The sequence below is a fragment of the Papaver somniferum genome, chromosome 5, assembly GCF_003573695.1.
Source record: "Papaver somniferum cultivar HN1 chromosome 5, ASM357369v1, whole genome shotgun sequence".
NCBI classification, from domain to species: domain Eukaryota; kingdom Viridiplantae; phylum Streptophyta; class Magnoliopsida; order Ranunculales; family Papaveraceae; genus Papaver; species Papaver somniferum.
The window spans coordinates 151,810,908-151,837,942 of NC_039362.1; the positions used below are offsets into that span (position 1 = coordinate 151,810,908).

The 27,035-nt window shown below is 36.4% G+C and overlaps 5 protein-coding genes and 1 non-coding gene across 9 annotated transcripts; 2 read left to right on the forward strand and 4 right to left on the reverse strand.

Moving 5' to 3' along the window:
• The first annotated feature begins 5,426 nt into the window (after nt 1-5,426).
• LOC113283211 (protein DMP3-like) lies at nt 5,427-6,677 on the forward strand. Its single transcript, XM_026532391.1, has one exon. The coding sequence runs from the start codon at nt 5,662-5,664 to the stop codon at nt 6,325-6,327; it is 666 nt and encodes a 221-aa protein (XP_026388176.1). The 5' UTR covers nt 5,427-5,661; the 3' UTR covers nt 6,328-6,677.
• Nucleotides 6,678-7,123: 446 nt separating this feature from the next.
• Nucleotides 7,124-7,244, reverse strand: LOC113284951. Its single transcript, XR_003328474.1, has one exon. It is a non-coding gene; the product is annotated as a small nucleolar RNA snoR86 (small nucleolar RNA).
• A 53-nt stretch (nt 7,245-7,297) lies between these two features.
• On the reverse strand, nt 7,298-11,018 carry LOC113283210 (rRNA-processing protein UTP23 homolog). Its single transcript, XM_026532390.1, has 7 exons — nt 10,933-11,018; nt 10,478-10,668; nt 10,300-10,380; nt 10,064-10,184; nt 8,985-9,269; nt 8,578-8,643; nt 7,298-7,944 (listed from the first exon to the last, which is right to left on the reverse strand). Exons 2-7 carry the CDS (start codon nt 10,666-10,668, stop codon nt 7,867-7,869), a joined length of 822 nt encoding a protein of 273 aa, XP_026388175.1. The 5' UTR covers nt 10,933-11,018; the 3' UTR covers nt 7,298-7,866.
• A 90-nt stretch (nt 11,019-11,108) lies between these two features.
• On the forward strand, nt 11,109-12,933 carry LOC113283212. 3 transcript variants are annotated; one of them, XM_026532392.1, is made up of 2 exons: nt 11,109-11,218; nt 12,289-12,933. In XM_026532392.1, exon 2 carries the CDS (start codon nt 12,329-12,331, stop codon nt 12,620-12,622), a length of 294 nt encoding a protein of 97 aa, XP_026388177.1. In that variant the 5' UTR covers nt 11,109-11,218; nt 12,289-12,328; the 3' UTR covers nt 12,623-12,933. The 3 variants fall into 3 exon arrangements, with proteins under 3 accessions (XP_026388177.1, XP_026388179.1, XP_026388180.1); XM_026532394.1 differs by lacking the exon at nt 11,109-11,218 and adding an exon at nt 11,248-11,377; XM_026532395.1 differs by lacking the exon at nt 11,109-11,218 and adding an exon at nt 11,265-11,349.
• Nucleotides 12,934-13,446: 513 nt separating this feature from the next.
• On the reverse strand, nt 13,447-15,417 carry LOC113283213. 2 transcript variants are annotated; one of them, XM_026532396.1, is made up of 4 exons: nt 14,893-15,417; nt 14,619-14,801; nt 14,298-14,534; nt 13,447-14,149 (listed from the first exon to the last, which is right to left on the reverse strand). In XM_026532396.1, exons 1-4 carry the CDS (start codon nt 14,893-14,895, stop codon nt 13,838-13,840), a joined length of 735 nt encoding a protein of 244 aa, XP_026388181.1. In that variant the 5' UTR covers nt 14,896-15,417; the 3' UTR covers nt 13,447-13,837. The 2 variants fall into 2 exon arrangements, with proteins under 2 accessions (XP_026388181.1, XP_026388182.1); XM_026532397.1 differs by having other exon boundaries at nt 14,019-14,142.
• Nucleotides 15,418-15,542: 125 nt separating this feature from the next.
• LOC113283214 (thioredoxin-like protein YLS8) lies at nt 15,543-18,843 on the reverse strand. Its single transcript, XM_026532398.1, has 3 exons — nt 18,699-18,843; nt 16,776-16,927; nt 15,543-16,088 (listed from the first exon to the last, which is right to left on the reverse strand). The coding sequence occupies exons 2-3, from the start codon at nt 16,893-16,895 to the stop codon at nt 15,780-15,782; spliced, it is 429 nt and encodes a 142-aa protein (XP_026388183.1). The 5' UTR covers nt 16,896-16,927; nt 18,699-18,843; the 3' UTR covers nt 15,543-15,779.
• Nucleotides 18,844-27,035: the final 8,192 nt, after the last annotated feature.

A 27,035-nucleotide genomic window follows, 5' to 3' on the forward strand; every position in this document is an offset into this window, starting at 1 on the left:
TTTCTGCATACTCTATGTTATGGTTTCGATTTTTTTTTCATCTTCTTCATCGACGATTAATCGTTAATTCAAAAATTTCTTCGTCGATTAACCTACCCGAATCATAACCATGCCTCCACGAAAGAAATCAGATGCACAATCGAAATCAAAATCGATTGCTCAACAGAAATTAGAGAAAATGCTTGCTTTGATTGCTCAAGATCAAGAACACGAAGAACAAGAGTTATCGGACGATAAACTACTCAGAAATATGGCGTATGTGAGAATGTAAGTCATTTAAAACTGTCTAATTAGTGTTTCAATCGATTTGTAGCTATGGGTTTAGGTCAAAATCGCGAAACCCCAACTGAGACAGTTGAGTTTTAGTAGTTCTGGCATTCAATTTAGTATGAATACCACACCGGAAATAAGTACCGGCATTCGATCTAGGATGAAGACCACACCAGTTTTGTCTCCCGACATTTAATTTAGGTTGAATACCACACCGGAACATAGTTTCAGCATTCTATTTAGGTTGAAGACCACTTCGGAACCCAGTACCGGCATTGATTTTAACTTTTACGAATACGCCGGTAGTGAGCTTCTAATAAACAGAAAACCCTAGGATTTTGTTATTGGTACCGGCATATGTTTTAGGTTAGATTGCAAGCCGGTACTGGACTTTGGTATCCAGGAACTTCCGAAAGAGTACCGGCATCCTAGACAATTTTTTGTCAATGCTGGTATTAGTTCCCGGCATGAGTTTTTATTTTCCTTATCTGCCGGTACTGGTATTTTTTATCCAGGAACTTCCTAAAGTGTACCGGCGTCCTCGAAAATTACTTGTCAATGCCGGTATTAGCTCCCGGCATGTTCGATACTTTTTTCAGTATGCCGGTAGTGATGATTCTATGCCGTAATGTGGTGTATCTATGTCAGTATTAGAAATGAAAGTTAGTTGTCTAATATTTACTTCGTGCTTCTTTTGAAATAGATCTAAATAAAAGGAGGCTAACAAAGGAAAATCTAAAGATGACGTCACTAAGAAAAGAAGGAAGGATGGTCTTAATACTCCTCAGTCTCTGCCTCCTCGATGGAAAAACAAAAAGTGTTTGGGTGCTAATACAAGAGGGGAAATTTGGGAGAGTGGTCGTGATCGTAGTAAAATCGTAATCCGTGAATCTACCGGAGCTGTTGAGGAGGAAGATGAGAAAGATTAAGAGGAAAGTGAGGAGGAAGATAATGAGATTGATCCAACTCAATTAGAAAACCAAAGCCAAGGAGTAGTGGAACAAGTTGGTCCAAGTCAACAACCCACACAAGGCAAGGGGAAAGGCAAAGGCAAATGCAAAGTAAAAGTTAAAGGTTCGCACCTTCCTCATGTTGATGAAATGATACCTGACCTTGATGGTAGTGAAATTTGGGGCGCATCTTTTCATTATCCGGGGTATCTATTTGGCTACAAGGACTCGTGGGTTCGTACTATATATCAGACATATGTAAGAATTTTTCTCTCGTGCATATGTATTGTTTTGTATTTATGAAAAATCTCATAATCGTATTATCTCCTAATTGTAGGATCATAAGAGGGCTGTGCGTGTTTGCCGAAACCAAACCGCGGCTCATTGGATTTGTCTAAGGAGCATGAAGAGGTCCAAGCAATAGTAAAGGATTCTGGTCTATATCCTTTGGTTGAAAATTATGTGAAGCCAGATATGGTGACAGTCAATTGCTTCGTCGAAAGTTATCATGGTGAAACTGATACCATGCACTTCCCATTTAGAGAGATGACCTTGATCCATGATGATGCTCAGAACATTCTGGGCTTGAGTGTTACCGGAAAATAAATTGCAGAACGAGATAATCATTCTTTTGAGCTAGAATGGACGAAGTTGCACGAGCTTACTAACAAGTTGTTTGGTTGGGACTACAAAACTTCTGTGGAAATCTTCTATGTATCTAAGGTTAGTAGGACAAAGACCATCAAGCTGATCCTGCTTAAGGAGAAGTTTGAAAATACAAAGGAAAGAAGTTTGAAGGATGGATGGGACCCCGCAAAGATTCGTTATATAGCCGTTGCGTACCTGTTATTCATCTTGGGCACTAGGGTATTCCCTGACACTAGTGGAAACAGGGTTAGTGCAAACTACCTTCAGTACTTGGATCAGTTGGAGGATGTCTTTACCTATTCATGGGGCATCGTGGAAATGACACATTTGATGACGGATATGAGAAGGGCCTATAAGGCGGTTGCAAACCAATTTGTTGGGAATTTCACTCTACTCCAGGTATTTTTGTTTTTAAACTTATGTTCTTATTTATATTGTTCACATATACTCTTATCATGAATTTAGAAACAAAATTTACTGATTTTATATGTATCATTTCACATTTGTATAGGTGTGGGATTATAAACATTTCCCAACATTGTTCAAGGACAACTCCTTCTTGAAGTTTATTCCCGTTGATGACCCCGAGGATCCTAGAGCCAAGAGATACGAGTTCAACAGCCATCCGAATCCCGGTAACAATCATCGACGTACGACTGACATAAATGAGATTGGCTCTGGACGCGATGACTACCAAAGATGTTGTGTTCGACCCTTACAAGGAGGCTAGAGAAAACCGCCAATATTTGAGGTTTCATAACGTTGCATTTTACAATGGGCCTTTGTTCCACCTAAAGGGATACGTTATGGATGATCCTCGAAGTGTGATGCGACAACTTGGATACAAGCAATTACCCTCCTTCATGACAGCCTCTACTGAAACGTATCAGCTTGACCTTTCTGTGTTCATGACAAGTTCCACAAGGTTGAGGGTAGAGTATGATCCAATTCCAGAACCAACACATTGGTGGGATAGAGAACCACGTCGTTTGGTAGATACTAGTAATTGGGAGCTTGCGATCAACAGTGATGAAGCTGATCCCGCCTACATTGGTAATTACTTGAAATGGTCACATCCTTTTGTCGTGCGTCCGGAAGATGTCAAAGTTCCACCCCAGAAAAACCCTCCCGTTCCAACTCCTATAGAGGCACCACCTACAATGACCCAACTTAATAAGACCGTTGGAAGGTTAGTAAGTTTTGTTAATTGCTTACTCGTTTAATGTACACATAATTTTATATTAGCATATATATACTAATTATGTGTTGTATGTATGAAACTAGCGGCGTCGGCTTGGCAAGTTGAAGAAGATGTTAGGTTGCAAGTACGAGGAAGGAGAGGTGCTATTACTTGAAGAAATGAAGGAAGTCGTGGAAAAGCTTGATAAAATTGAAGACCCAAGTGAAAGAAATTTGTTTGGGGAAACAAGGAAGGTTCCCTTTTTTCAAGAAGCAAAGACCAAGTGATGAACTCTATAGTTGTGTTTCGTTATTTGGATGGTGGTTGTTATGTTTCAAACAATATCTAACTTTTTTGAACTCTATAGTTGTGTTTTTGGTTGAACTCTTGTTTGGTTTACTTTTGGTTTATGATACTTTGATGGAGAACATTTTAAGCACGATTCAGTGGTTTGGTTTCTAGTAAAATGTTAGTAACATACAGAGGCATTTTATAGTATTCGGACGTATCCGGACCAAGCGGTTTGGAATTTGTTGGATCAATGTATGTCACAATCTAAGGAATGAAAAGAAAATTGAATTAGTTCCAAATAAAATTAAGTCACTATGTCGGGTACTAGTTCCGGCATGATCGACGACAGTACCGCCAAAACAACCAAAGCCGGAAACATGTGACGACATTCTCGAATAATGTTCTGGCATTCCGGAATTGCACTTGAAAAAGAGGAACTAATTTTAAACAGTACCGGCATTGTATTTTCTTGAACATTAATGCCGGAATTCGCAATACCGACATGCTCGATATGTAACGTTCCAAGCCGGTATTTTGTGTCGGCTTTGTCTATAATTTATAAACCACGCCGGTATTAGGTGTCGGCGTGCTCGATAATTTATATACCACGCCGGTATTTAAGTTCAAAAATCTTTAACTCCTGGATGTTTTTCTTGTGGTACCGGCATGGTAAAGTGAGGAGTGAACCATGCCGGTTTGGATATTCCATGGAATATTCGGTGGTAGGTAAAAAGTTAACTGCGTGCCGGCATGGATTTTTTTGGTTGAAGACCACGACGGCAATTGTTTCAAAATGGGGGATATTTTTCGCCGGCATGGAAATAGTATGAATACCGTGCCGGTTCTGGTGGTGTCGGCGTGGTATTCATACTACGAGTATGCCGGCATCAAGCTTTTTCAGAGAAAAATGGCGGTTTCAAAAAAAATAATCAAAATTTCGACCTCTTAGCAGCAATACCTGTGTGTTGGGGATGCTTGTATGTTGAACTTGTTTACTTTCTTGGGTTGGTTCTTCAAAAAACACTTCACGCTCACGAAAATCATGATCCTAGGGTGTTGGTTCATCATATAATTCCAATTGTGAGTTGTTATCATTAACCGAAGATTAAAGATATGATTGTTGTTGTAGTTGAGCTAAGGATTCAGCAGCTGCAATTCTCTCCACACAATCATCTTCCATTTTCACAAAAAAATTCCACTCAAAAATATTTTTCCCTCCTTCTACTCTCACCTCACTCACACAAATTCAAATAAAAATACACACTAATCTATCCCCCAAATATTTAAGATTTTACTAATTATTATTAACTACTAAACCTGATTAGTGAGGGCTAGATTAGGAATTAAAAAAAAAATTACATAAGGGGTGACCCGGATTTGATATTTGGATCCAATTTTTGTCATGTAGCTATATCCCCAATTAATTTTGATATCCCCAATCGCGCGTTCATATTCTTAACAGAAAAATATTATCTCCGCTCTTAAAAAAAGAAATACAATACTATCACTTTTCAATTTGGTATATTTTAACAATATTATAGCATAGGTTTTGGCATGTGTAGGTAAGTAAGAACTACACCAAAGTAACTACTATATTTTATCAGCTCTCCTTCCAACAAACTTGACAACCTACCCAGACATTATTGTTAGATTCTGAATGTTAGGTTTGGCACCCTGACTTAGAATAATGTTTCAGAAACCAAAATAGGGTGGCTGCCAGCGCCAGGCTGCTAGGATACCTTTCAAATGAGTCAATTCCGCTATTGGGTTAATGATTTGTTGCAGTGAGAATGTTTGTTCCTCTGTTTCGCTTCCCGTGGCGTTTTTCCTTCTAAATGCACTTGGAAGTTGGGACCATTTCCTGTTTGACAAGACAAACTTGTTAAAATTATTATTACCAACTTTGAATATTGATTTCAATTATGACAAATTGTTAAAAAAGCATGATTTATAAACAATAATAAATAAATCGTGAAATGGTATCAGCACTTAGTAAAACTGGTATCCCTTTTATAAATCGTGGTAAAAAGTAAGTGTAAAATAAAACACTAAATAAAAGCTGGATTAGTTGTTTTCCTTTAAATAATTGAGTTGGTATTGCAATTACTTCCACGCTGCATTTAGAAGCAATAGATAGTCAAACCTAAACCAACAAACAATCTAAAACAAACGTGCTAATCTTGGCTTTCTTTTTCTTCTTCCGAACCCTGTAATTTTCTTGACACCATTTTCATTTCTCTACACAATCATCTCTTCTCTGCAACCCTGTGCTTTCGATTTCTCTCATCGTTATCATCTCATATCTTTTGGATCAAACTCAGAATGTCTTTCAGAACAAGAACCAAGTCTGGCAAACATCTGCTAAGTAACAAGATAAAAAACGAACAACAGCAGCAACAAGGGAAAGATGACGATGTACAGATACAGAACGAACCTTCTTTTTCTCAAAAAGCCATAGCACAAACCCTTACAACGACTGCAAATTTAGCTAATCTCCTTCCAACAGGAACTATTTTAGTTTTTCAACTTCTTACACCAGTTTTCACAAATAATGGAGATTGCGACGCGCTAACACGTTTAATGACACAGGTACTGCTAATTTCCATAGCTGGTGCTTGTTTTCTTGCTTCCTTCACTGACAGTTATAGGTCGCCTGACGGCAAACTTTATTACGGTTTCGCAACCTTCAAAGGAATCTGGTTCTTTGACTGCTATCCGGAAACGGATTCTTCCAATCTTCCTGAGGTAAGCAAATACAAGTTAAGGTTCATAGATGGAGTTCACGCAGTTCTATCAGTTTTGGTGTTCATGGCAGTGGCGTTAAGAGACAAAAATGTCGTCAATTGCTTCTACCCTCTGCCTGAGCATGGAACACAACAAATCTTGAACATCATCCCTACCGCGGTTGGGGTAATCTGCAGTTCGTTGTTTGTAGTTTTTCCTACAAGAAGGCATGGGATCGGCTATCCTGTTAGCTCATCACACTGACTGAATTTCCCAAGTAACGCGCTATAACAAACAACAAGAGACCTTGCTATCAGCCGGTTCAATGATGCGGAAGTTGTGGAAGACTTGAAAGATGTACAGATTTGGGTTTTCAGGCTTGAAAATGTCATAAAAACTTCTAGTACAAATGTTTGAATTTTTAGTTGTCTTGATGGAACCAAAACAGGACTTAATTTGGTTGCAAGCTATCAGAACTGAAATTGTTTTCTTCAATATTGTCATTTATTTGTCTATAAGCATGGACGCATTTTACACATGTGATTCTCTTTATGTCAGCTGTGCTAAACTCAAGCTAGTTGACATTTGTGAATAAATAAAAATTAGTTTTCTTCCATCAGGTTCCAAGAGTAAAGTAAGATGGAGGCATTTAATGGGTGAGTAATAACATTGTAGAAAACTTTAAAAGCCCAGTTTGTAGGCATTCTGAAAATCTTACTAGACATGCTTGTTTAATTTCTGCAGTTGTTTTCTCCAGGGTCACCAGTTGAGAAAGGCAAAGGTTATTGTGTTTTGAAGTGTACTAAAGTCCACATAGAAATATAAGCTTGCCTTCTAAACTCAGCCATTTTTAGCCGATGATGAAGCTCATTACTCAATATATTGAAAAACTTCAGCAATCACCTCAAATAAATCATAAATTCGGCGATAGTAGGGGTAAACCTGAGTTCAAGTTACTCTTCATAATCACTCTGGGACATATCATCAACCAGGATAAGCATATTATAGAAATTAGTTACGAAAAGGAAGCAACAGTGAAAAGGAAGCAATGATGTAACGAAATGAACCTGCTTGTTCGAAGCCACAATCAAAACAGAGAATTTTGACAGGCAGGGAAAATATCCTTACTGTTATGGCCAACCTTCAATGCAAATGATACATTTATATAGATGACTTCACTCTGCAGAGAAGTAAGACATAAAGTTATCCAAGTCTGAAGATTATGTTCAAATAATAAATGTAAATGTCCAATTCGCTAACATTACCTTGCAGAATGTCACCGTTACTGAATAGAAAGAAAAAAAAGCCTTTCTGAAAGTTAGGTTTTCCAATTAGCAAAACATACATGTCCTCGAGCCAATAGTAAAACACAAACAAATCCAGCATGATACAACACTAACCAGAAAATACAAATGATACTTCAGAAAAAAATACAAATGAAAATACAAACAGATAAAAAGGAGTAAGAAATTACTCTATCATAAGTTTTAGAACCAAAAACATAACCTAGCACATAGAATCTTAAAGTTCAGAACCATGTTCTCAGAAGTGAACTAGTGCATTTACAACAAAACACTCATGGTGAACAGGAGTAAAATGTTACTTTAACTATAATATTGACTAGAACATTGCTACAAGTTCAACAGTCAACTTGTGATAGACATGGGTACTTCAGCCATAGACATACAAGTACCCAGCAATGCTTGGAGTTACAAGCAGTCAACTTGTTTTCTGCTAAGTTCAAGCTCTCTTGTTTACCATACATATACTCTGTTTGTAAATCATGTTTCCAAGAACCAATTTTTATGCATCAGCCCCTTCAGATTTGGTGCCCCGCCGTGACCTCTTCCTTTTCCTATTCCTCTTAGCACTATCACCATCCTGCAGTCATTCAAAGCTGTATCTTAGAAGGTAATTCATAATGGCTATCCATCCAGATTATATAATAAAATAAAAAAAAGGAGTCAGAATAATTACGCTAATTATGATTTCAATTCCTCTATTTTGTTGTATCAAGCCGATTCGTTTTCTCTTAAGAACACCACATTTTACAGTTTCAACTTACACTATCAAATATTAATGATGAACCAGCTTTGTCTATTGAGGAGGCAAAATAGCAAGCTGACTCATTTAGCTCTTACACTTTTTTAAGAACAGTAATTATCAAATGTTTATCTAACCAACAGCTCATATTCCGAATTAGGCTTGGAGGGTAAAACAACCTGGCATAACGTTCGTATTCAGATGTCATCATGAAATGCTTCAAAGTTCAGGCCACTCATTACCTAATGTCCAATCCTAAATAAAATGAATTCCAACAATAATTGCCATATTCAAACTCTAGGTTCTTCAACAAAGTATATTCTTCGATGTTTATTTTTAAAACATAATATAGGAGAATTACTGAGAACATATGAGCTCTAATTTAGTGGATAGCATCTTAATGGTAAAACTATACATATAAATCAAAGAATATGCAAAAGCATTATAAGATACATTAACAATAAAACACACCTTATTCGGAGCAGTTGATGGCTTCTCAGCAACCTTTTTCTTCTTACATGAAAGAGGATTAGGACCCTGCAAAGTTGAAAGAAAGGATTACTTGACTATATATTCTTGCATCATTAGATGAAATGGTTCTTTAGTTCATGACATTTGGTAAATTATAAGAATGAGCATATTCACCCATTGCGCAGGTCATCCATACGAATATCGACTACAAGCCATGACTTCCTTTCTTTTCTTTTTTTTTTTTTGGAAACAACAAGCCATATACATAAGAGATAGCAAAATAATGACACTGCTTCAATATTGTTTCTAGTTAGAAAGACAAACCCATGATATAGAAAAATGAGATTGTCTGAAGACAATAAAGCTATTATTGAAAAGAATAACTGGGCATGGTTCCAAGTTCCAACCTTTGGTTTATTTCTTTTAAATTGAGGCCCGTCAGTCTTCCTTGGAACACTTATAAAAGCATCTGGCACAACTTCATTCCCTGAAGCTTCTTCATGTGCATCAGAAGTTGGATCTCCATCTTCAGTAGCAATTTTACTTATTCCCCTCTTCAGTAACGTCTTTTCCATTTCCGTCATACGTAAACGTTGTTCTTCACTTGATTTAACAAATTCACGCTGTGATGTAGATGGCGGCTCAAGAATCAATGATTTTCTTAAACCAAATATGAGAGGTACACCTGGTACCTACAGCCATGTAAATGATATTAGTATAAAAACATAGAAGATTAACTAGAGCAACCTTAATAGTTAATTCCGTAAGATCAGCTAGCAAAAAGATAAGATATGCTGTGGCAAGATTAAGCATTGATATACGAGAGAGATATTTAAAATGTACATGGTCTAAATTCTTATACTTGAATAACATAGTCAACAAAGATTGATAACATTAGCCAAAAACCTATCCCTTGATCAACAAATGAACTGACATGACTGAATTCTTGGATTTACACCCTCAATGCTATATTGGATTTCTTCTATAAAAAGATTAAAAAAGTTCAATCCATGGAGCTCAATACCTTCACATTAAAGAACTATGACATTATCACCACAAAATTGGCCGGCTAAGGTAAATGAACTGACACAGTTAGTCAGTTATCATGGTAGCACCGCATTGGTCGAAATTGGAAATTTTATCTAAATTTATGGGACAACGCAGCATGATAAATTATATATCAATTTTTTCTCCAATGTTCTAAAAATACATCAGAGGAAAGTATAATACATGCATATTTCCTTTCAGAGAGGCAGGAATGGCTTGCAACTACTATAAAGTACAAATTCAACATGTCATGATGATTGTTAATCACTAGAAGGAGTTATAAACACCTCCACCGTTCAAATTTAAAACTTGATCGGAAATTCGAGTAAGTATGAGAGGGAACCTCAATGGATTTCAAGCGATGGATCTTAAATCAAGAGCCTATCCTAATATGAACAGTACAATTAACAGATTAAACACAACAAAGGAGCAAACTAACCTCTCGAAACCTTATCCGAAGCTCATTGTCTTGAGTAGCAAGGAAGAAATGCTCAGAATTTTTTTCTCCAATAACATCGGCAATACATGCAGCAGCACCTTTCCTTTTCTCATGATCACATCTGAACGTAAAATTCAAGCAAAGTTCTGAGAAAAGATTGAAATTTTCAAATATAACAGTCCTTGTATTCGAACGCACAGTTCAGTGTTATCGAGCCAAAAGAGACAGAAACAAACCTCGCTAAGGATAGATTACGAGCTTCTTCAAATGACTTAGAAAAAGACTCTCCTAAGCTATGTAATTCCGCAATAACACATCTGAGAAAAAAGCCGGGGGTTTCATTTTATTAAAATAGCAAAGAATTAAACTGATAAGGAGCCAAAATGATAACAAAATAGAAACGACAAAGCAAACCTGGTAGTGAATAGCTTGGCTGGCTTGCCAAGGATATTGGAAATGGCTTGACTGAAATCCGTAATTTGATTTGTCACAAGGTGGTGAATGAACGTTCCGTCACAGAAGACCTTGTAGGGTTCTCGGAAACCAAAGCATGTTGTATAAAACCGCACATATTTACGGTGGTGTTTCATCCTCTTGACCTTCATCTAAAATGTACAATAGGGAGAGAAAATGGCATTCCATTAACTAAGTAGGTAAAACCCATATCAAATTGAACAAATATAACTTAAATTCAGAATATGATAAGAACAACGCATTTTTTATTCCAATAGGGAGAATGAAACCTTAAACCCTACTAGGGTTTTATTTTGGATACCAAAAATCGCATTCACAAAAAAGTGACACAAGACAGAGACAGAGAAGAAATATGCAGTTAGAGAAAAGGGGAAAGAAAAAGAAGGAGAGATTACCTTGTTCTTGTGGATGTAAGCCGGCCGCTAAAGGTTGCTAGTCTCTTCAGGGAAGATGCAGAGAGAAACTGGTAACAGTCGGAAAAAAAAAAAAAAAAAACTCTATGTAGTATCTATGGGCTGGGCCTGGGCTTTAGACCTTGATTCGAGGCGTTTTCTTCGTTTTCTTTAATCGCCCTAAACTAAAACGCGAGCTGGGGACAGATACTGCGAGTGACGTGTTCGTTTCCATTTGCGGAGATTCTCTTTCTCTCTCAATCTCTCTGCTTGAAGCACCTCGAAACAGGTATGTTTTCATTCAGATCTCCATCTCTATTATCAATTCATTCTTTTTATCCCCCAACCGAATCTTCTGTGACAAATTCTGGTTTTGATGTTAAATTTGTAAGATCTGTTTCTATTAGTTTAGGGTTAGATGTAAGTTACACTCACAGCATTATGCAATGTGAGTTGACTGAATTTTCAAACTGTTTGTTGTTTCAATTTTTAGATTTGTTGTTTTACTGATTTGTGTTTCATTCAGTGATGAGCTACAAGAGTTAGGTTTTCATTTTATTCAACTATAATACACATAACGCAAGTGAGTGTAATGGTTGTAGAAAATAATGGTATGAGATTCACAAGACTAAAACATATAATCATGTAGATTTTCTGGTAATGTGATGATTTGTATAGATTGAGCTAGAAATTGACTGGTTAATCTATAGCTTCGTTATATGTTCCGTTAATGTATAAACCAGGAGGGTTCTAGATTGTAGACTACCGAAATTGATTGTTGGTGTTATATTTGCTTTGGTGCGAGGATGTATCATTGAGGCATATAGTGCATTAGTGCTAATGTTTGTTCTTCCACACATTAAAGTTGTGTAGCTGGTCTAGTTACAAAAGTGTGAAATCTTTTCTATTTTTGTCTTTGTTATGCACACTTCAAATAAGATCCAGAATAGATTGTTGAGAGTCAACAAGAAATCATTTCAGGTCTGTTGTTTACTTTCTCAGCATCCTAGTCGTGAAAATATGAATTGCTGCCGCCTGCGCCTCTTTGAATTAGTGGGCAAACTAGGCTTCTTTCTAGAGAAATAATGGCAAAATTACAATCAAGCAGAGTTGTCAGTGAAAACAGATAACAACTATGGGTTCTTTCTAGAGTTGATCCGTTACAAAACTTTACGTTTCCTATATCATGAACTAATAACTCTATATCTTACCCATTATAGGTGTAGATTGCTAATTGCATACAACCTTCTTTTGTTCTGGTGACACATGGAATACGTTACACAAATGTAGTACCATACTAGCTCATAATCTTTGTTCTGATCATTTTTTTGTTTTGTTTGGATTGTTTCTTAATTGCAGATATTGTTTCATCGGGTTACTGTGCGCTCCAATCCTTATCATGACTCTAGCATGCCTAATTTGTCACAATGTAGCTAGTCCTTCTCATTCTTTTAGAAGTTACTCTGTTTCGAGTTCAGAAAATGATGGTCGGTGTTCAAGAATTGTCAACTATTTAGCGAGGAAAACATCAAGTCCAACTGACACAGTTAACCCTGTGATTACATCATCAAAGGTAACTCCACAGTCAATCGCTCAAGGAATCACAGGGCCTCCACGATTAGTTCGCAGTCGACCTGTGAGTAGGGATCTTGTGCGGAACTGGAACTTTGACGAAATCGAAATGGAACGCTAAATTAGATGGAATAAATTCTTGAGTTCTCTGCTATTGAAATCTGTGCATAAACTATTTCCTTCATTTCTTCAGTCATCTTTAGATTAACCTGTTCAAGCATGTCCTATTGTAGTTCCCATTACACAGTGGAAGTTATGCAGACATCCATTGATCGCTAAATTAGTTTGTATTAGGTAGAGTTGTTCCTTTTTCTATTATTCATTCATAAACAACTGAAGTTTGGCATTTTGTCCATTGTCAATTTGTATCAAACTGGCATATGCTTAAATGATCTGCAATAAAGTTGAAACAAGCTTATCAGTTATGATTCTTATGAACCTTGAAGGACATGTTTGATTTATTTATTTTTGCCGTTTCCAGTCACTGGAAATATGGTATTATCTTTATCCATCCCTTTGATTTTCATGAATATTTATTCTGTTTCATGGTATTCATCTCTATCGCGGAATAAATCTTTAGAGGAAGTTGAGATTCTGATTAAGCAGAATTTAGTTCCGTATTCTTTTAATGGCTACTCAACTTCTCAAGTTTTATGTCACTGGGAGGATGTTCTGTTAGTGTGATTCTGGCGTAGCTAATATTCTCTTGTGACTTGGTATTAGCTGGTTCTCTTGTGATCACCTGCACCCTTTGTACATAATTCCTCTTCTTTTTTTTCTTCTTAATATAACCTTTCATTTCCAAAAAAAATTTAAAAAAATTGTCCAAATATCACAGAAACCAAGACAATAACATTCCTGTTATGGGTATACCAGGGCTTATCTGTTCAAACCCCATAAAATTCAAATCATGAAATTGAACTCAGTGTGGAAAATGGGGTGCAAGTTAAACTTTTACAAAATTTTCAAATTCCACAGACGAATAAAAAGCGTAAATCTACTCAGAAGATGTCACATCTGAAACCCAACATATATTACTTGGTGTACCTAACTTCACAATATGAGTTTTGTTCATTAATGTTATAGGATTGAATTATACATACAATATACACCTTGCACCTTGATCAATCAATTTCTATGATTAACAATTCACCATTAGTTCATCTTAATTAATGAATTTACTTCATTTACACAACAGTGTTGTGTAAAGAAGGGCACCCAACCCTTACTTTAAGGGAAGGTAAGGTAAGGTAAAAGAAAATGAAATGGGGATGATTAATTGATGAGTTAGAAGAATATAAGCTATATATATTCTAGCTAGCTAGTAAGGGTTTCATTAGGGCCCAAAGGGTGCTCTATGAGGAATACCTTTTCTTCTACTGCTTCTCGAAGATGGGTGACGAGAAGGAGGAGGCTGTGGAGGTGGTGTGGGAGGTGATGGGTACATTTCGTGTTGTATTCCTTCACGCAATTCTTGAGTTTGATTATGATTATGATCATGATCGCGATGTTGTTGTCTTTGACGATTGTGATTTCTTGATATTCTCATCATCTTTGATATCATTCCTTGATTCTTACATCCTATTATATCATCATCTTGATCATTATTGGTAAAGGTGGCATCCCCATTTCTTCTTATTCCTACAAGCTTAAGTTTCAAAAAACAATACAAATAAATGATACACCAGATCTTAAGCAACCCCATAAATTTCCCAACTAAATAGTGGGTGATCAATCGACAATGCAGATGGAATTTGTGAATTCAAGAACTAAGATTAAAACAATGTGTTACCTACCTTACAACCGAGAGAGCAGAATCGAAAAGGATCGAGAAGACTCCGACAACAAATTTCACAAATATGAGAAACACCTTTAGTACTACTACTAGTACCGGAAGAAGCTTTGGGTTGTGGTCTTTCATTCAAGAACAAAACTCTAGCACTATTTATCACATAAGTTTGTACCCCATTAATATCCAACACCTTTTGAACTTCTGACACTCTCACTACATCATGATACGACGATCTTCTTATCTGTCATTATTAATTAATCATCACATTACTACTCACCAATACATAGCATATACCAAAACTCAATCAGAATTTCAGAATGCTTACTTGGATGACACGATGATCTTTGTGCCTAGAGGATCGACAGTAGAAGCAAAAAGAATCGCCATTACAGTCTAAACAATACATATTACATTCACTTCTTGCTGAATCGCTATGCGTCTTACACACTGTAAAGAAATTTGTTGACAACAACTTTTCCAGCCATGGTGGTACCAACATTGATTCCTCCTGCAATATAAACAACACACAGCATTTTCATGAACTAACTGTTAAGGAAGAAAGCAAAAACCTAATTCATTTTCAACGACTTCTGATATACCATTAGTTGTAGCTAGCTTTTCCACTGAATTATAACGTTTGATTTTTGTTTTGATTGATGAAATGTGAAGGTTAGGTTTGGGGGAGAAGAGGGGAAAGGGAATGAGAGAATGAGGAGAAAGAAAGAGAGAGAGATGCTTAACCGACTTGAAACTTAGAAACCAACAACACAACAACTATGCTGCCTTGAACAAGAGACAAGTACATAAATAAATATGTCATCAATCTCTTTTGATCATCTGACGGATTGTATCGGTTGTGGTGGCTCAGTTCTTTTCTCAACCGTCTGATTAATGAGCAAGTAAGAACACAAAAGTTAAGAGAAAAAGATGGTTTTGGCTGTCACGCTACTTGGAAGTCTTGGACTCTTCTTTGCGTCTCTTCACCATCTAAAGATCCCACCAGCGCTATCTTGTTGTTTTCATCAAATTCTTCATTCATCTTCCTATGCATCTATCTACCTGGCAGCATAGACAAAAACATAATAATAAGATTGCTAAAATTAGCATTTCTATGGAATGCGCTTACGCTGAGGATAGTCCTCCTCCAAAGTAATTTGCCTTAGTGTTGGTAGAATCTGGACAATTCTCCATTTACAAACGGTTTTTAAGTAGAACGAGAACACTGATCCTAGTTCATTAGAAGAGTCTGTCAGATAAAGAGTATAAATCAGGATTGTTTATGAATACTTTACCATTCCATTACAAAACAAAAGTACAAATCAGGAAGAGTTTATTATTATACTGTCTTCATTAAAAACTCTGACCCAAACACAGAATACCCTAAATCATGCCCAAGAACAGTAACAAAGAAATTACTGAAAGACTTATAGAGAGGGTATTTTCAGTAAGATAAAGAGTTTGTTATAACAAGCTCGAGCAGCAGCATCTAGTAGCGGTACTTGGTAGAGTAGTCTTTGGGCGCTATCACAAGACCTCGACCTTTCCTGGCACCACGATAGACGGTCTCAATGATGTCAATGAACTCCTGCTTGTCCTTGAGCGCCCAATTGATCTTATTGTTGTTTCCAGTTCCCAGATCAATCATGATGTGTTTGTTGCGGAAAAAGAACATGACTGTTGAAGGGTCGTACAGTTCGTACATGGTGTTAAAGTCAGGTACCTCAGTGATGTCAACCAGATAGATCACTGCAAAATTCTTTATCGTCTCAGCAACTGAAGATAATACCTCATCCATCTGCAAGAAATTCAAAACATAAGCTTACAAGCAACTGCAGAAAGTAGATTGGCAAAGGACTATTAGTAATTATAATTTTTGTACACATAAGAAAACAGCATATATATGTTACTTCAAAACCTAACATGCTAATATAATTCCCCATCTCTATAGATTTAGGTACATCAAAGGAAAGTTGAATATCGATCCACCTTGGATTTGAGGAAAACATAATTCCCCATCTCCTGTGAGATAGTATATAATATCACTGCAAGATTGTGTCAGATTTTTTTTCAATACTCATCCATTTCATTAGAAAATGTTGGAAGAAAAGCTCACAAGCACTCAAGATCAGTGCTTTCTAAACCAAGTATCTACAGAACAAGCTTCACTTTTGACCCAATGGGAGAAGCAATTTTGGGCTTTAGATTTTTTAAAATTTATTCACAATCAAAATAGAAATAAACCTAGCATACTACTCAGCTTCTCAAAATTGACATTTGACTCATTTCAGAAGTTATCAACTGATGGTTCAACCAGTTATTAGATCAAGTCAAAAGTTTAGGTCACCAAACCAATATAAGTTTGATTTTAAGAGCATAAAAAGCCTAAAACTCACAAATATAAACACGAGTAAGCAAAAGCAAGTGCAAGAAATTTTGGAGAGAAGGAACTAATATCCACTTAATAAAGAGTTGGAAAGACTACCTGCATGCAAGTTTCATCCCAGTCGTGACCGAATCTAATGACAACGAGACGTTCCTCCTCAGCGAGGATAGCTTGGTCGACGGCCCAACCAGAGTGCAAGTGAGGTAGAAGGTAAGACATCCTTTCTTTCTTTTTCCTTCCTACGAGAAACCCTAAAAAAATGACAAAGCGATCAAAATTCCAGTAAGCTTCAATGTCAAAGCAGCAGAATGGCAAGATAAAAGTAAAATGATGAAATGCAGTGATTAAAATACTTGAAAATCGCAAGAGCCTAAATAGAAACATGATACCCTGTAATCAAAAGTTAAGCTGACTTCTTAACTTAGAACTAGCTTTACTTGGCATATATAAAAAATACTAGGAATATTAAAAATTCAAATCCATAAACTTCATCCCGACCAAACCTAAAGAATTCTTGGTCGGACTTATTAATTCACCTATCAGGAACCATTTGAATCAAGTAATCATAGATGGAATTCATATAAAACCCTACAACAATGTTCATTGACAAGTGACAACCTCATATTTGATAAACACCTACAATCTAATTAAAGGATGAGCAGTGCTATCCCGCACGACCTTGCGGGAAGCTATCCCACTCAAGTGGCTTCTTTATCGTTAGATCATGCTAAAACCCAGATCTAACAGCCTTGAACCTTTTAGGGGAAATGGTGGGTCCTATCCTGAAAGTGGTGGGTCCTTTCCTGAAAGTGATGGGTCCTTTCCTGAATGTGAATCTAATCGTTGATTTAATCATCCAACGGTAAAGAAGCCGCTTTTGCGGGAAACCATTCCACAAAGTCGTAAATGGCAGCAAATGTCTTCTTTATATGAGCATATAACGACTGTCATTTCATGTAGGAAATAAGCTTTTCCAGTCGTCAACTCCTATGTGAAATCCAAATGATGACGAACGAATTAACATAAGTATTACCTAACAAGCCAACTGACTAAACCTTTCCTGAAACATGAGGTGAACTGCACAACTGTGTAGTGACAGGTGCCGTCCAGCTAACTGAGAAGCTATTCCTATTCTTTGCATGAGATCAGGAGGCATCTTACCTTATTCTTTCCCTCTAACTTCACAAACTAACTGAGAAGTTATCAGGGAAAGGGTGTGGTCTGGATCTAATTTGAATTAGATGATGGAGATCATCTGCTGAATCTACTCTTATGACCACTCCACAATTTTATAGAAAGCGGTTTACAAGCCCGTTTGACACATCCAGTTCCATTCTATCAGATCAGATCCTTTTGGCAACACCGCAGGAACACTTACAAGCCTAGTTTATTCGATCCCAGAGAAACACAACAAGCACTGAAGTTCAACAATAAGCCCCTAAAAAAACATGCAGCACTGTTTTCTGTCACCAATAACAAACCGAGGAACCTAACATGATCACCTTATATACTAATAAGATATCCTACATTCGAGGGGATGAGATTCCTGACCTAAAGACGAGTGAACTAATTATCAAAGCTACTCTTCCTGACCTTATCATTCAAGGATATATGCAACACTGGTTTGTTAAAATCCAAATATCCAATATCACGAACACTGCACAATTTTGACATGCAAAAATCCGAAATCCTTCGAGTAACCAACAAGCACACACTCAGGAGGTTCCAAAATTTAACCCTAATTTTAAAATTTCTAAACATGAATCACTCTTTATCAACGTAGAGATGTTAAGTAGATCAAAGAGAGAATCAAAGAAACATCAATTAAGGTACAAACAGCTCAATCAATATAAAAACCCTAACCAGTGATATAAATATGAAAGAAATTTAGTCCCTAATCAACACAAACAAACAACAGTCCCAATTTTTTATCACCAATTATCATATTTAACAGAAAATTAAAGTTAACCAACAATAAAGGAAACAAAACCTGGAAATCAGAAGGAGAAACGGATCACATACCTTAATAATTCGCCAGTATTGACGATATCTACTTGTAATAATTCACTTCACCTACGCAAACTATCTCTCTCTGAGCTTTACGTCCTCTCCTTTTATCCCCGTGAAAAAGCGAGAGGGTACATTGGTAAAATACCCGAAAAAACAAGGGTAGAGGTTCAGGATTACCAGAATTTTCTAGAAAACCAGGAAGCCGGGCCGAAGACCAAACTAGAGCGTTCGGTGTTAGGATGCGGACACCAGCAAATTCTTACTAGTCCCTCCTCGGTGGTCTCTCTTTCCGCCAAGGACTGTAATTCGATTTGGGTTGTCGGTTTGATTAGAATTTATTCTTTGGTCCTAGGCATGTATAGTTATTTATTTGGTGAAATTAGGGGGAGATTCAAAAAAAAATATTTTCATTGTCAGGCTCACAATTAATTTTGGGTACTGTGACACCCATAATTATTTCCGTGACACCCATAATTATATGGAATTATTAAAAATGTCTGCAAGACGGATTATGCATCCGCATGACGGGTTATGCATCAGGGGTATAATTGACAACGCAATTTGGATACAACATATCTAAAAATCCACGCCTTGGAAATTTACAAATTTTATATCGTTGGAAATCTTTTAAAGAGAGCGACGCAACGAGTACAAATAACAATATCAAATTTTTGTTTTTCACGAAAAAATCGGAGGTGATCATCGTTTTAGGAAAAAAAAATCGAAAACTGACTGCATATTCATTATGTAGCCTCCAAAAAAGATGCATAACACATTATCCAGACGCATAACGAACTATGCAACCATTTTTCCGACTGCATAACAAGTTATGTAGCCATTGTTTTGGTTGATTTTAGTTCGTACAGAAAAAATTGATGCATAATGCGTTATGCAGCCATATTTAAATGATGCATATCAGGTTATGCATCCATTTTCTCGATGCATAAAAGATTATGCAACAATTTTCTCGATGCATAATGCATTATGCAGCCGTATTTTGGATGGATATCAGGTTACGCATCCATTTTCTCGGCTGCATGATGCATTATGCATCGATTTTCGATTTCGCACAAAATAACAAAGATGCCAGATAATGTGTTATGCATCCATTTTTTCGATGCATAAAAGTTTATGCATCTAGGTCTTGTAACTCAACCATCATCTCTTCGATAACAAAGACCTAACATTCATCTAGGTCTTATTCTCTGTGATCAACATCATTCAGACTCAGCCACTAACCCTTGTAACTCAACCATCATCTCTTCCACCGCACCACCAGGACCTCTGTATCTGCAAATTCACATTATTTGTATCAGTAGCAACACCATCACTGCACCTTCAACAGCATCTAAATACCATCATCAGACCCATTCTGCATTGCACCATCACCAGCTCAAACACCATAACTCAGCCACTTCTCTGCAATGTTGAATTCAACACAAGCTAGCATACACATAATCCATTCATTCAAAGATTTCAACAATCCCTTGTAAATCTTGTACCAGGCATATCATTGCATTAACACGTTTCCTAAACAACATTTCTTCCATCTTCTTCTCTCTGTTTACACAGCACCAACATCTTCCACAAACCCATTTCATTAAAACTGCCAGAGATTCTCAACTAAAACCCTAGAATTCAATCCTCAACTACCATCATCTACAACCATTCAATCGAACCCTAACTTCTTTTCTCTGATAAACACCCATCTGCTCAAACGCAACTTTGTTGACTCAAATTCTCGAATTCCTCTCACTGTAACTTAATTCCAACACATACCCATGATCATCAGCACCTTAAACAACCTAAAACCCTTCGAATCAACATCAAAACCACTTCAAATTCATAATTTTCTGAAACCATAACTTCCACCAACATAATCAATTTATTTTTTCCGATCTCAGCAGCATCAACGAGCATCAATGAGCATCAACCTCTCAATCTTCATTTTCTTCTCAACAGATCCCCTTTCTTCATCCCTGTTCTTCTTAGTTTTCTCGAATTAACTGCATCAACATCATTTCTTCTTAAAACAAAATCGAATCCCTGCTTGAAAACTAAAAAAATAAATAAAAACGAAGACAAAAACCCACTAAAGCATAATTTCCGAAAATATGGGTTTGTAAACAATTTTTTCCCCTAAAATGGGTGCGCGCCTGAAGTTTTCTGTCCGTGGATTTCTCAGTGGAAAAATCTGGGAGAATGGGTCTTACCGTAGTTTTCACTATTTATTCCTGGGTCCAACCGGCAATTAGTATTATTCTTAGGTCCACAAGATGGAAAAGACTCGGTTGACCCTCCGTGATATGTGTGAACGTCTTCTCTCTATTTGAAGTTCGAACCCACTGATTAGCAAAAAACCTTCTATCTTCGTCTCTCTTCGTTTTTCCTTTATCTTCTCTGTTATAAGAGAAACTATTGTGATTCAATAAGGGAATCACAAACCATCAACCTAGATTCTGATTTATGAGAAACGAAAACTCAAAAATCTAACCCTAGATTTCGATTTTCCAAATTGAATCAAGAATGTTTTTTAGATCTACGAAGATAGTACTGCTCCCATATAAGAAGAACATGATTATGAAGAATCACCAACACCAAAAACCAAATAAGCAAGCAAAAACAAAAAAATAGTACTGAAATCAGTAGCAGAAAAAGGTATGAATCAGAAGTACATATATGTTGTACTGAAAAAACCTAGTTTATTTTATCAATATGATACATCACTGCATATGAGATGTTTTTTTTTTTTTTAGTTTTTGACTGTTTAAATGCATAACACAAAAACTGATGAAAATCATCGAAAGCGACATGTGGTTTGAGTTTGTGTTTCTGGCACATAGATTTGCGAGTACATAACTCAAAAACTGTTGAATAACAATCAAAGTGACACGCGGTGTTTTTAATTATTTTCTAACACGTAGATCCACCAGTACATATATACAATACCGAGATAATAAATCACTATGTTGTTTATATACTCAAAAAATCTTTATCTTGTTTATTATTTTTGGTTGATGAGATAATGATCCACCAGTACATATGTCTAGTACTTATGAAATAAGTTTTTTTATGCTTTCATTGGATTTAAGCACTATGAACATAACGTACATAACTCACATACTAAATAGTAACCATTATTATGCTTTCACATGTGATTTTGGGTGTTTTAGGCATATGAGTATGCAGTACATGTTAGACCAGTGCTTGGTCGAACTCGTAAGCGTTGCTATCTCAAGCTTGTTTGTCAAGTTTAGTTGCCAAAACTATAAGTCTTGATTTCTAGTCTACTTGTAGCTAAGTCTCGAATTAAGATAGAAAGTGTAGTTGAGCATTAGACTTCACGGCGTTCATCGATTGAAGACGAAAAACTACTAAGGGGAGCTTGTGGAATTTCATCAACAAAAGGTATGTGGAGACTTGAACTCATCTATCACTCAAAAGTCTATCTACTTTATCTCCTATTTGAGACAAAAGTCGTATAGCTATATAAACTTCAATTATGCACATTTGATATTTCGAGATGAGTTTAACTCGCTTACATATTTCTCGAAATATATGTTGGTAAGCTTTCGCTTTAACCAAGTTCATCTTATATTCTTGACGAAAGTCAAAAGATGATCATGTGAAAATCGCCTTGTAACATCTTACATGATTTGTGTGAGACGGTCATTTGACATAGACTCGGAATGTTTCGTATTGATTATTCAATCACTTGAAAATTTCTTTGAAGCTAATAGTTTGTGTGAGACAACTATTTTCGTCTTCCAAGAATGTTTCAATGGTTGAAATAAGAGTTTAGAACAATGGATATAAGCATAGTATGCGTACTTGCATATATGTAGTCCATGTCCGGGAACCATGGTATGCATACCCGTATACATACTGGTTGGTTTGTGAAAGTCTGGGAACCTTGTACGCATACCGGTACGCGTACTGGCGTGAGGTTCAGGTCCGAGAATTTCTGCTAAGTGTGGTGGTATGTATACCCGTTCGCATACTGGAAAACCCAAACTTAGTTCGTCCACTAAGGTATGCGTACCCGTTTGCATACTTGAGTGGATGATGTTCTAAAATCGATTTGTTCATGAACTAATACATTTATATAATAAGGAATGCAATCTTTTGCAAACCGTGGATATAATGTTCATGACTTGATTCGAGTGAATAAAAATTGATTTTGCTTCAATTGTGTCTTGTATACTTCTATGAGAATATAAACAATTGAACAACTCTAGAACTAGTTTCATTTGAGTCATTTGAACTAGTTATGGTTGAGATGAATGAGGTTGATATGAAAGTGTTCATATGGCTAACTTCGGTTTACTATTGTTGAGCCAACAAATGTGTACACGTTTAGGTACGGTTAGTCATATCTAAATGAAGTCACTTTACATTTGTGTGTAACAAGCAAAGTTCGATCTAACGATTGAAAGATATTACCTTGAGTCTAATCAGGTTTTCATCTAACGGTGAATATTGAATGCTTTTTTACCAAGGTAGCATTGATTGCAAACCCTGATTTTGAGACTATATAAAGGAGAACTCTAGCAACTGGTAAATATAATCTTCACACCTCCTATGTGATACTAGTTGCGACTAGAGTCGATTCTCCTTTAGCCTTAGGTTTTTCCAAAATTGTATGTTAAATACTTGAAGACTTCACTGGGATTGTGAAGCCAGACCCAACTATTTTCTCTGTAGTTGCGTGTTCTGATCTTGTTGTTTTCTATCGTGATTAAGTACTATCTTCTCTAAGATTTTCTCGAGATTTAATCTCCGATAGGCAAGATAAAAAATAGTCACAAAAATCTTCGTCTCATCATTTGTGATTCCACAATATCTTGTTTCGCTACCATACGATTAAGATTATTGCGAGGTGATTGATATTTCAAGGCTGTTCTTCGGGAATATAAGTCCGGTATATCAATTGGTTCATGTTCACCTTGATTTATCAAAAGACGGAACAAAACTCATAGGTTTATCTGTGGGAGACAAATATATCTATTCAATAGACTTTTATGTGTGAGACAGACTGGTTTATCAAGTCTTCGACTTTGGATCGTAGCAACTCTTAGTTGTGAGTGAGATCAGCTAAGGGAATCAAGTGCATAGAATCCTACTGGGATTCAGAGACGTAAGGTGCGCAATTGTACCTTGATCAGTGTGAGGCTGGTTAGGGCTCAACTACATTCCAGTCCGAAGTTAACTTGGAGTAGGATAGTGTCTGTAGCGGTTTAATACAGTATGGTGTTAAAATCTGGACTAGGTCCCGGGGGTTTTCTGCATTTTCGGTTTCCTCATTAACAAAACTTTTGGTGTCTGTGTTTTTTCTCTTCTGTATTATATTTGTTTATATAATTGAAATATCACAGGTTGTGGGTAAGTTCAATCAATTGTGAATCCAACCTTTGGTTGTTGATTAAATTGATTGACATTTGGATATTGGTTTTTGATAACGTCCAAGTTATTTCTTATATTAAATCGGGATCGCAAATTCCTATTTGTTTGATTGCGGATTGAATTGAGAAATTTATATATAACTGTTTGATATACTTTTCTTAAGATTGAGTCTGAATGTCTAGTCGATTCTCTTGAAAGTATATTGGAGATATTGGGTATGGTTGTTAGACCCCCGCTTTTCAATTGGTATCAGAGCAGGCAAACAGGTTTAAGACCTTATAAGTCTGTGTTTGTAGCGATCTGACTCTATGGAAAAAAGTGTTATCTCTATAAACGTACCGCCAGTCTTCGATGGCTCGAATTACTTGTGGTGGAAAATTGTTATGCGTGCCGTTCTTCAAGCGCGTGATTTTCAATCATGGGTTTACGTTGTTAATGGATATGTCCTCCGGTTGTTAAAATACGCACCGTAACTGTTCCAAAAGATGTCGGTGATTATGATGATATCAAGATTCTTGCTGCAAAGCAGAATTCTGATGGATTGCATGCAATCATCCATGCCATTACCCCAGATCTTCAGCACCATGTGACTACGTGCGCTCGGTCTAAAGATGCTTGGGATATCTTAGAAACCGTATTTGAAGGGAATACCTGTGATTGGGAAAACCTTCATATGAAAGGTGAAGATTCATTTGATGAGTTTAATTACAAAGTGTCTGAAATTGTTAATGCATCTTTTGCGTTGAGTAAGACTATTTCTGAAAAGGACACTGTGGTGAAAATTCTCAGATCATTGCCATATAGATACGATTCTAAGAAACATGCTATAGTTGAAGGAAATAGCCTTGATACACTTTCCAGAAATACTCTTGTTGGAAAGTTAAAAATTCTTGATCAAAACACAGTCAGAACATCTGCGTTCAAAGCCGTGACCAACACAAGTGAATCTTCTAACTTGTCTTGGGCTGATGAATGTTGTTCCTATAATGTTGATTTTGATAAATCACTGATTACACAAAAGATCAAGGATATTGTAATAAAAAACAAAATATGTGAGAAAAGTCTCTCTCTGGTTATTGCTTCAGATGATTCAATACAAGAAACGTCATCTCAGGTTGTCAAAATCGCGCATACTTCCAATATTTGCAATGAACTTTTAGCTCTCGCAGCTTAAACTTCTTCCTACTCAAATTCTGATTCAGAGTTTGAGTCTGACACTGAGATTTTTGAATTCTTGGATAAGTATGGAGAAATTCACCAATAAAATATCCGACTAAAGTCTTCGTTGGAGAAACTTGAATCATCACTTCGGGTGAAAAATCTTGAGATTGATTGTCTTAATGATGAATTCACCAGAACTCTGTCTTTGAAGGAAAAAGAGATTAATACCCTTAAGTGTGACTTGCAACGGTTGTCTGGAAGTTCTGACAAAATCTCAACAATGTTATTCGGTCACATATTTCCTGCTGATTCATGAACTGGAAGTTTTACCACTTGTTGACAAAATCTCAACAAGTGGTAAAACTAAGAAATAAAACAGAATCAAAAGCAGTTAGTATCAGTATGCCACATATGTCCTGCTGATTCATGAACTAAAAAACAACCGTATATATAGAATCTACCAAAAAACAGAATTGAGAGAGTCTTATTTCAGTAACGAAGATATGTACTTATGGATCAAACAACAACAAGTGATAAAACTAAGAATAAAATAGAATCAAAAGCAATTTGTATCAGTATGAAATATATGTACTGTTGGATAAAATAAACAACAAGACAATCAAATCGAAAGTTCAAATATGTTAAAAACATCATAATCTAACCAAAAAATTGAATAATTACGATCAAGATTCCTAAAAAACAAACCAAAACAAAAATAAACCTAAAAAATAAACAAAAACATAAACAAGAAAGTGAAACCGTAATCAAAGCGATCTGATCTTCACAGGTTCAGTTGAAAAAAAAACAAACAACATCAGCAGAAAGAGATAGTACAAAACATACCTGTAAATCTTCAAAGAGATCTTCAAAAAAGCTCTACTAAAACCACTATAATAGTGCCTACTAGTAATTCCTACTTAGAAATAACCGTTCGATCCAGATTTGATCCAGCCAGTTGGGTTTAAGAATCAATCGTAAACCCTAAGAAATAGTCAAAGTTATTTGAGGAGATTAAAGAAATAACCCAAAGTTATTTTTTCAAATTTATTGGAGGCAAGGCTGAATTGGGGGCCATGAAAATTTTGTACCCCCACCCAAAATTATATGGGTCTTCCAAAAATGAGGGTGAAATACCTATTTTATCCTTCTTTAATAAAAAAAAACAGTTTGAGTCGTCAATATTAGAGATGTATAAAAAAACGACTCTCATTTAATATGAAAGGGTCGTCCGTATATAGTAATGCTTAACTGACGACCCTTAGAGTGATAGCTACAGAGAGTAAAAGGTTTTTTGGTCGTTCGGTTCTGAATATATGAGTTAACGACTCTATATGACCTAAAAGATAGAGTCGTCATCTTTTAGGAACCTCATTAACGATTTTTCATAACTGAACAATGGAGTCGTTTATTTTGGTGCCAATTCATTGACGACTCTACAGGGTCGTTAGTTAATTATACTCACGACCTAACGACCCTCACCCTGAGCTGTTGCATAGTGACCATGAATCGACCACTTGGAGCACCATCCATGCGATTTGAAGAGTATAGGAAGTTTACCTGATTGTTTAGAGCTTGGGGTTCCTCATTTGGAGTGTTGGTTCCTTCATTTTGAGCAATGGGATCTTCATTTGCACCATTGTTCATAACTTCCTCTATCAACATCTCCTCCTCAAACATCCAATCCATATGATTAGTTGAGACAATCTTGCCATCAACGCGATCATTGTTGTTGTTTGAAGCTTCTCCAACATCATTTCCTCCACTAGAATCACTCATTTCAAATAA